At 44.8% G+C, this 10,089-nt stretch overlaps 1 protein-coding gene across 6 annotated transcripts in view; it reads left to right on the top strand.

Annotated features, from left to right (window-relative positions):
- ppargc1a (peroxisome proliferator-activated receptor gamma, coactivator 1 alpha) overlaps positions 1–9,874 on the top strand; it is a 275,578-nt gene extending 265,704 nt beyond the window's left edge. For all 6 annotated transcript variants that reach the window (XM_030076274.1, XM_030076276.1, XM_030076275.1 and 3 more), the window contains exons 9-13: positions 148–240; positions 1,308–1,428; positions 3,295–3,416; positions 3,814–3,965; positions 6,616–9,874. In XM_030076274.1, the coding sequence (XP_029932134.1) occupies positions 148–240; positions 1,308–1,428; positions 3,295–3,416; positions 3,814–3,965; positions 6,616–6,719 (592 nt within the window). In that variant the 3' untranslated portion in view covers positions 6,720–9,874. The remainder of the gene's footprint in view (positions 1–147; positions 241–1,307; positions 1,429–3,294; positions 3,417–3,813; positions 3,966–6,615) is intronic.
- The last annotated feature ends 215 nt before the right edge of the window (positions 9,875–10,089 follow it).

Here is a 10,089-nt window from a genome sequence, read left to right as displayed (position 1 = left end):
TGCGCGGTACAGTTTTCCCATTTTTTTCCTGGTAGGCTGAAAACTTCATTCTTAGAAAAAAGTGAATTTCTCATGTGGATGAACTTTTTCGTTTGTCATCAGTAATGTGTTGCTAACGGATGACTGGCGTTCTGTTTTTGGCCCCAGGTCCCGTCACAACACAGATTCAAGCTCGTTTCGCTCCAGGACTCACAAGAGCCCCCACTCTCAGTCTCGATCTCCTCTCAGCCGCAGGCCAAGGTGAGTATTTAAATTCTGTCATTTGGCCGCCACTTTATTATGTGTTATTAACCTTTGTTTAACCACATGGTCCGGCGAAGGACAAACGTTCACTCGCGGTGACAGGCTGACAAAAGTCGAAAGACCTCGGAGTGGTATGCGGGGGATTACGACTGGGGGGGGAAAAAGAGCCGTCGACAAAGACAAAAGGACAGGCGCAAAACGGAAACAGGCAGTTCTCCCTCACCACTCAATCAGCGCTCAGAAATAAGCTCTCTGTGATTCCCTTCACACGTCACGAAAAAGATGCCTTCTCACAGTCTGTCCCAGCCACACAGCCACACAGCAGCCCAGTGACAAAGATTCAGGGCAAATGTATAATTGATCATGTTTTATTGGACTAGTGATAGAACAATCCCAAATCATAATGATGCACACTCATCGTTCGCTCATGAGTTTATGCCCCCGGCTGTACGATGACACTTATTCAACTTTGCGCCGCTGTTGCTTCCGATGAGACTCCACAGCCACTGCAGAGGGACCGTTTCATACGCAGAGAGGAGCTGGCACCGTGCAGAGGGAGCGAGGGAGACGGACGCCGTCTCACCGCTCCGAGCTGATTCGGCGCCCACGTGCCTAATGACACCCGACAAGCCCGAGAGTCGCTCGTCAGTCGAAAACTTAACGGACACTTCTCGCGCTCGTCTGGGGTTGGGGGGAGAAAGTTGCACTTTCCTTCTTGATGAAGCCCTAACTAAGCAGAAAGTAATGACATGTGAAGTTGTGCTGACAGTGGCAGCTGCCTGGCTCCCCGACCGCGCCGCTCGCCGGCTCTCCCGCGAGGCCTCTCCTGCGCAATCCGTAATCATCGCGGCGGCGAGGAGACGTCTTATTAACACGTCGGCTTCTTTTTCCCCTGCGCAACGCCCCCCCCCTTTTCAGGCGTCAGCGGTGGGAAAATAGGGGAGGAGTAGCCACTCCTCGGTGAATACTGACCGATTGCTCTTCGTAAACGTCACAAGGAAGGGTACATTTGGAGGACGGGACGGGGTAGGGTGGTGATGTCATATGTGTCTCATCCTCCGCAGGTATGACAGCTACGAGGAATACCAGCACGAGAGGCTGAAAAGGGAGGAGTACCGCCGGGACTATGAGAAGCGGGAGTTCGAAAGGGCCGAGCAGAGGGAGAGGCAACGGCAAAAAGCAATAGTGAGTCAAGTGACCCCAGCCGACATCTCATATTCTCTATGGCCCCGCTTATTTGTTCTTTCCCACTCTAGGCTCTCTGGGCCTTCTGCTGACGTTGATGCAGCAGCACATACAATCACTGCACTGACACACGTGCACACCCACCCACAAAAAAAAAAAAAAAAAAAAAAAAAAATCAGACTCACACACTACTTAGTGAGAGAGCCTACAGCCTAGTGCCACGTGCCGCTGTGTGTCTCCGCCGAAAGAATACAGACAAAGTGAGTTCCTGAATGATTCAGGCGACAGGCCCTTCCTCTTTATCTCTGGGTTGTGTATTTTTAACGTCTCTGTCGTCTGGAAACACTGTCGACTCTTATTAATCACACCGCGGGGATAAAATGTTGAAATAGTGCAAAACAGGAACCGGGAGAGCAAGAGGGGGGAGATGAGAAGAAGGAAATGACTGCCAAGGGAAATGTATATTCTCTTGAGTAAGGATCTTTTCGGTTATCTTTTTCAAAATTCACTCTGATGCAGCGAATCATATTTCTCCCGCATCTCCGGTCCCCTTGTCTCAGTGTGAAATTACTCAGGTTTCCAACAGGGTAGCGCCACCGCCACCCGTTGATAACGGCGCGCATCAAATAATGCAATAATGCACACTTGGCTTGGCGTGCATACATTTTCCGACATAGAGATAGAAACAATTATGAGCAGTAAAGCCCAAGCTGTCAACCAAAGTTTGGGAGGCCAGGGATGTGAAAGCGTATCTTTCTCTCTCTCTCTCTGTCTCTCTTTTTCTCGCGTTCCCTCACTCACACACCCACACACACAGGCAGCCCTCAGGGTGCCATCAAGAAAAGACCGCCTATTTATCAGTTGTCAGCAACTAAACCCCTAATTCAGCAAACACTTTTGTCTCAAACAGTATGTAAGCATTAAAGATAGTTGGGAAAGCACAAAAAAAAAACAGTGAATTCTAGTTAATATGTATTTTCTGTAGCTCTAAAGGGGCGAAGGTGAACTTTGGCTTTAGTGGCAGGCAACTGATTTACATGTATAAGTTACCGGCACCCTCAAGACAGCATTCAAAATTTGAACGGGTCTCAATGGACTTGCCCCAGTAATGGCAAGTAAATGAATGAATAAATAAATAATACTAGTGATACACCATAGCCCCAGGCTTGCGCTGTATTATATGATTAGCAGACACAATTAAACTACTCAAAAGCTATAATTGCAGCCTGGTGCAGTTTGTACCTAAATTATTCTGCTATGACCCCCGTGTCCTCTGAGGTTCAAGGAACACCATGTTTTTTGCCCCGTGGCTCACTTGCTGTTACTCTTAATGCTCCCTCTCTCTGGATGTGAATGTCTTTCTAATATTAACAAGCCTCTATTAAAAAAAAAACGTGCCTGGTTTACGGCGTTTCAAGGAAGTACTGCAAGTGTGATTTAGTGGCAGGGTTTTCCTGATGTATACGTGAAGCCGAATCTCTCCACGGCTTTATTTTTAGACTCTCCAAAAAAGAAGGAGCGGGCCCAACTTAAGACATGACATCATTTTGATAAAAATCACCCTGACTCTGGTTGATTAGTTGCCGGGGAGAGAGAGGAATTGTGGTGCCAAGGCAGATGGAAGGCACTTCCAAACGGCAACTCTATCAAGATAAGAGAAAGCCAGTTAGAGAAGTGAACCCATCGCAGGAGGAGCACAACAGACAGAGGAGGGACAAAAAAGGGGGCCCTAAGTCAGGTCTCGCCGCAGGGGTGATCAAGACCAATTCATTAGGCCTTGGCGAGGAGGGAGGGAGAGGGGACAAACAGACCACCGCCCCCTTTCTAATCTCCCTCTCTCGCTCGGTCTTTCCTCTTAACGAGCAGGAGGAGAGACGGGTGGTGTACGTGGGGCGACTGAGGTCCGACAGCACCCGGACAGAACTGAAGCGCCGCTTTGAAGTCTTTGGCGAGATTGAAGAGTGTGCAGTGAACCTGAGGGACGATGGGTAAGGCCCCAGGACTTGGTGTGTGTGTGTGTGTGTGTGTGTGTGTGCACTTTTATAAGGTAGTTGCGAATCAAAGGCAGGGGGATGGGAAACCTATTTATTTGTAGCTTCATTCCTACCCTTTGGGCAATATGTACAGTAGCACAGAGAGAAATCTTAAGAGTTTTAACGTACGAGTCAAAGCAAAGGCAAGGTCTAAGACAAGATAGAGGCTTGGCATTCTCAGAGCATTCTTGATCCATCTATTTCTAGGCCCTAAGGTGCCCTAAAGATACACTTTTATTGATTTCTCTTTTGCATATAAATAGTGTGGACGTCAGCTAAGACAAGGCCCCCCTGTTCAGTTGCTGTTGCCCCACTGCGCCACTCTGATGTTTCATTTTCTATTCTTGACCAGGGACAATTTTGGCTTCATCACGTACCGCTACACTTGTGACGCTTTCGCCGCCCTTGAGAACGGACACACCTTACGCAGGTCAAACGAGCCTCAGTTCGAGCTGTGCTTTGGCGGACAAAAGCAGTTCTGCAAATCAAATTACACAGACTTGGGTAAGTGCCGCTTTGTTGTTCACCCCATCAGCCCCCCTGGGAGTCGCGCAGTATTTTGTGCGGGGCTCGTGCAGCAGGCGGGCTGTCAAAGGCAGGAGAAAAGGGGAAGGGGAGCGACGGGGAAAGCGAAAAAAAAGGGCTTGATTGATGCGTTCGGATTCAAAGGGAGCCACTCGCATGTTGCGCACGATCCCCGCCAGCTTAATGCGCCCAGGCATTCGTGGGCCAAAAGGGCAAACAGAGGTCAGGGGTCAGTTTGTGAACATGCCAGGAAAAGATCAGCCACTTTTCCCCTCTGCTGATGAGAGAGGTCGCTGCTGTGTTCTCCGAGAATACACAACTCCATTACTCATGTGGACGTGCGCTACTTGTTTCTGCTTTGTTGATATGAAACCCAAAGCAGTAAAGGTGTAAGATCGCACTTAAAAGCATGCGTGCAGCTGTTTGGATCTCCTTTACGTGGTACTTTTCATGTTCGCGTGCGCGTGAATGGAAGAAGTGGAAATACATAGAGAAGGACATCGTTGACGAGAAAAAGAGAGAGATGAGGCGAGGAAGAGGAAGGTGGGAGCAAGGTTAAGTCCCAGCAACCCCCCTCCCACCAGAGTGAGGCTCCATCTGTTGCCAGCTGTTGCGGTGCCGAAACGAGGCAGGACCTTGATGTGGCACATAGGGGCTTGTCATTTATATGGAAGGAGGGGCCGCTGTCGAAAGCATACCTGTGCCCGCTTATGCCTTTTCGGGGGGATTTGGGGAGGCGGCGGGGGGGGGGTCGGGGTGGAAGTAGACTGCAGAGTGCGGTGTAGCTGAATGTCAGGCTTTGTGCACAGTATGTACTGTAGGGCAGAAGGTGCTGGAGACTACAAGGAGATCATCAAAGTTAAGGAAAAAAAAAATCTCCACATACATACGTGGTTGTAGCTGCAGACTCCAAGGTCCAGGACTATGGATTCAATGTAAAATAGATGTTTACTGAAAACTGTCATGAGCCATATGTTTGACATACAGCTTCAACAGACGCCTGTAATGCAAAAGCAGAGAATTGAACCAATCGATTTTTTTTTTAGAGCAAACATGTCTCCTGCATGTATGTGCATGTGTGGTAGCTTCGATGTGGGTAGGATCCATGAATCTCAGAGGGCCCGCGGGTTACAGATGGATGCAGCTATAGGGTTGAATGACGCATTTTTGATAAATAATGCACGTTATCGATGAAATCAAAGCTGTTCCCCCCCCGGCGCCGTGCCCCACTTTGGACAGATGAACAGAAAGTAAGTGTTGTACCTCGCCGCCGTTTGGAACACAGCGAGGCGGGGAGGAATACTTGAGCGGTCATGTTGAAACTTCAGCGCGAGACACTCCATTACATTACATGTTGTGCACAGCCACAAAAGATCATCTGCTCCATTTGGTGATGGAGTGGAAGATAGATATTGACTCCTGTATCGGCAGCCGGTTTTCCGCTGACATTTATTTACCAGCAATATGTGAGGTGAGGAATGTATAATGCACCGCCACGAGAGGGTCAATAGGTCATTTGAGAGAAAGAGAGCTTTTTCTTCAATAAATGAAGAAGTTATTATACATTTTCAAATCACAAGGCTGTAAGCCGTTGGCATTTCCAGAGAGGGCATGATGTGAAATTGACACACACAGAAACATTTGCTAATCCAAGAGTGAGAGGCTAGACATTGTGCCCAGATTGACTAATCAGTCTGCTGGAATGAAAAGGCCTTCATTCAACTGCCTCTTTGTCAGGAGCAGGCTATTTCGGTTGTCCCTATACTGATAGTGCAGGATAAAGAGAGTGAAAGGAGCGGAGAGAAAGACTATTATAATAGCATCGTATCCAGGCCTCACCCCCTCTTCTCAATCTTGTGGGCTCTCACTTCTTTTTTGTTGTTTTCTGAGACACTGTCCATTAGTTTTAAGTAGAGCGCCGGGGTATTTTTCATCCCTCAAGGTGCGCAGTGTGACACAATCCACCCCTCGGCCATAGCATTAGATCACAACTGGCGTCTCCTGGCTGCCATGGTCATTCCCATTTCTCAAAGCTCTTGGAGTGTGCTGCTGGCCCCTGTGGGGGCCCCATTTGTGAAGCTGTCTGCCTCCAGAGATAAGATACTCTTTATTTATTATCGGATCCACCAACAAAAATATATGCCTCCCAGTTTGGGCTGTATTTTGTTCCACGTGAAATAAGCGTTGTTTTCTACCCTTCACATTTAAATGCTGCAAAGAGTTAGTGTCTAAACATTTTTTGTTGGATTAAGACTCTTGGCAACTGTTACTGCTGTTGTGCATCTAATGTTTGGCTCAAGACTGAGACTGTATATCCTGCAGCGTCTCTTTCATGATTTCCTTGTGAGTCCTCCTCAACAGGGAACACACGATTTCATCTTCTGATTGTTTTCTGGGGTTGATGCAGATGTGACAACCGCCGAGCTTAATATGATAGTAAGCGTCAGATTAATGTTGTGGTCACAGATGAGCGAGCGCTAATGTTGAAAAGGCAGCGTTCTGTGTCTTCTGTCAGACATACAATTTCATGTGACGAGAGAATACAGAGGTGAAGCTCCACTTTGATGTGCACTTACAAAGAAATCCTGTCTTGCTCCACACTGACCACCAGAAATCTTCACGCTTTCAGACTCCCACTCGGACGACTTTGATCCAGCCTCCACAAAAAGCAAGTACGACTCCATGGATTTTGACAGCTTGCTGAGGGAGGCCCAGCGCAGCCTGAGAAGGTAACAAGTTCAGTGACACCTGCTGTCTGTCTACAAAAGAGGGACTTCTGATACCTCACTGTTGTTTCTCGCTCCTTTGACGACGAGACTACCAGAAGTTTTACACTCTATGTCACAGAGTATATAAAAATACGTCTATAGACCTATACCTATATATGAATATATCAAAAATAAAGTTTACATGAACATAGCTGCTGAAGAGCTGGGAAGAGACATTGCATACTGGGAAAAGCCAGTGAACCCTCAGAACCCTGTGCACAGATTTGGTGCGCTCTACTGCTGTACCACGGTCAGTGAAAGATAAAAAAAAAAAAAAGAAGAAAAAAAAATGAAAGAAAAAAAAAGCATTCATGAGTTTGTTTGTTTTTCTCCAAGCACTACAACACCCACAATGCATTGGGGGGTGAAAACATGCAGCTTGTTCAGTCAGATTATTATTGATATTATTATTATTTTGCTGTTGATTGTCTCCCTTCTTTTTTTTTTTTTTTTTTAAACTTGGTGTTTGGATGTGGTGTTACATTACAAACAAGAGTATAGGGAATTGTATCTCGGAGGTAAAATTCTCAAGGTAACATTGCTGTCTACATTTTAAGGAGAAATGTAGCCCTGTATTTACAGGTATTAAAAAAAAAAAGGAATATTTTTATTTTATGTACATATCGGACAAAGTTCTTTATTTGTTACAGCTATGCACTGTAAAACGCAGCCTTTTTTTAAAAATGAGGAAGAAAATTTCTTAATTCAGAATGTCGATCTGCAGTTATTACAATAATGTAAAGCATATTGTACACCTACATGATGTTTAGAAGACATGATGTGATTGTAAAAAAAAAAGAAAAAAAAAGAAAAAAGATGTGTCAGAGTGCTCATTTTGAGGGAGCATGTGAACAAACTTCCTTTTTTAAGAGTTATTTTGTTGGGGAAAAAAAAAAAAGAACAGTCAACCATGTATAGTTTTCTCTGTTTATAAAGTTTCTCAATCAGTGTTTTTTGCTTATACAACCAGTGTAAAATGCATTTTTAACGTGTTTTTCATGATTGTAAGAAGGAACCCCCTTTTTTTTTTTTTTTCTTTTTATTATTTCTGAAACAATCAGTATATATTCAACCCAGTTTGATTTTACTGCTTTTTATGGTTTCTATCTGATTTCCCTCTCAGTGAACACTGCATTCAAATCTTTTCAATCAGTATGAACACACATATTTATTTATTTTAATATTTGAATCAAATATTTATAGGCTCCATTTCACATGGTGTACCTCACTAAATTTATTTGCTATTTATGTTGTTGTTTGATTTGTGTTATTTAACTTACAATCACTGGTTAGGTCGTACAATAAACGGTTTTGGTGGGGAAATATTACTTTCTATGCCTTTCAGAAACAATCAAAAACGTTCAGCTAATCACTCCGGCCGTCAGCCCGCCGCTCGAGACGCGGCTGCTCATCGCTGCCGTGGTTTCTGACTCCACGGCAGCGCTTTGCAGCTCCGAATCCCATCCGCAGCACATCGTTGGTTTTCCTCCTACACAGTAGAACATGAAGCAATAAAATGATTTTTGCAGGAATTTTGTTGTACCACCGTCAACACCCGCTCCACACACGCTTGATTATGTGAATGCCAAACAAAAGTTTACAATTTTCTTTCCTGAATTTTTTAAAAGATCTTGTATTTGATGTACAAAATATATATACACGATGATGATACTACTAATATTATTCACGATAATTACCAGATGATTAATAATAACAATGACAATAATAATATAAATGAAAGAAAAAAGTATATAAAAAGCAATAAATTATTTTTCAGAGTTGTATTTTAGCTTCTACTGTTGTGTGATTTTTGGACTTGACCCATTACCCAGTCGCTGGCTAGCTAGGACGACTCCATTCCAGTGTCTTGGCATCTCGACATCGCGGTCTTACCCGTGGAGGTAAACGCTCAAATGCCCCAATGCCCACCTGCTCTTTCCCTTTAATATGTATTTGAGTCACTATGTAAGTGTAATATCCCCATCACCTTGTGACAAATGTGCAAATGTGACTGACTCTTACTCCACTCTGTGTGTAAAATGTATAGAGTTGACTTTGGCACCTAAACTGTGTGTTGTGTAGTGCATGGCTATTAGAAGATGACAGTCAGTACAGCGCATACCACTATGGATATCTGGCTCTCAGCTGTCTGAATGGCAGATCTGAAATGACATTCTATAAGCCTAGAGAAAACTACTCAACAATGTATCGCATGCCGCACCACTTTCCATCACCACCCGGCCCCTGCCCCGCTCCCCCTCCCCGCACCCCCCCCCCCCTACACCCGCCTCAGCGCCTCACAGTCCAGATATCACAGCGCCGTCGACATGACATAAAAGGTAACCTTGCGGTTTCTGGTTCAATTAATATCCCGTTTCTAGCGCGAGCCAAGTAATGAGAGAACCAGCTTCCATCAGAGGAAAGAGAAACCTTTTGTATGAAAAGCCTCTGCTGATCACAGGCTACCTTTCATGGAGTTTGACTGTGGAGACGAGAACCGGCTAATTTTTGTGATGCAAAGAGGCAAAAATTGGTTGAGGGAGGGGAGAAAAAAAAAATTCCCTTTACCTGTGTTTTACAACATTGTTTTACTTTTTGCTGTCTGTATAGCGTTTGGGTAATGGTGTCGTGTCCCATTTGATAGATGTGGCTTTAATCATTGTAATAATAAAAAAAAAATGCTTTGTAAATTGCCTAGAATAGCAATATATTATAACACCTTATGGTTCAAATTTCAACTGTGGCAGACTTTTTAATAATGTGACCTACTGAGGAATTTGCCACTGCTTAAACGTTTGTTGGGTAATCATGTTTCTTTTGGAAGGACAATATGTGTGCGAGCGTGAGTCAATGTATGTACCGTGTGTGTGTGTGAGGTTGTGTTTTTAGGCAGGTATGTGTGTGTGTTTGGAAACGTGTGTGTGTGTACGTGTCGGGTGGGGGGAAGGGGTCGCTTCGGGTTGTTACCGGTTTGTGTCCTATCCACGTTGCCTTCTGCCAAGTCCTTACCAATGCCTTTGTGGTTCTACCTATTGTATGACTTTCTTGTGAATTTTATTTTTTATGTGCAATTCTCATCAGCCTCACCATGCCAATAAAGGGAAATGTGTTTGAAAGAAACCTTAGTGGGAGCCTTTCTTTCTTTCTTTCTTTCTTTCTTTCCTTTGCCTTCCCTGTTTTGTGATAAATATCCCCCCACCAAACACAGTCACTCTGTCTGGGCTCTCTACCTTCACCATCAAGACATCCATGAAAGCTGCAAATGGAGGATTTAAACCCTGCATGTTGTAAAATTGGATTTGTGATAAATTTAACATCACTATTTCCCATGCTTA

Source organism: Myripristis murdjan, chromosome 18 (genome assembly GCF_902150065.1).
Source record: "Myripristis murdjan chromosome 18, fMyrMur1.1, whole genome shotgun sequence".
NCBI classification, from domain to species: domain Eukaryota; kingdom Metazoa; phylum Chordata; class Actinopteri; order Holocentriformes; family Holocentridae; genus Myripristis; species Myripristis murdjan.
Note: the sequence above shows the minus strand (reverse complement) of the source record. Positions and strands in the feature narration are given on the sequence as shown.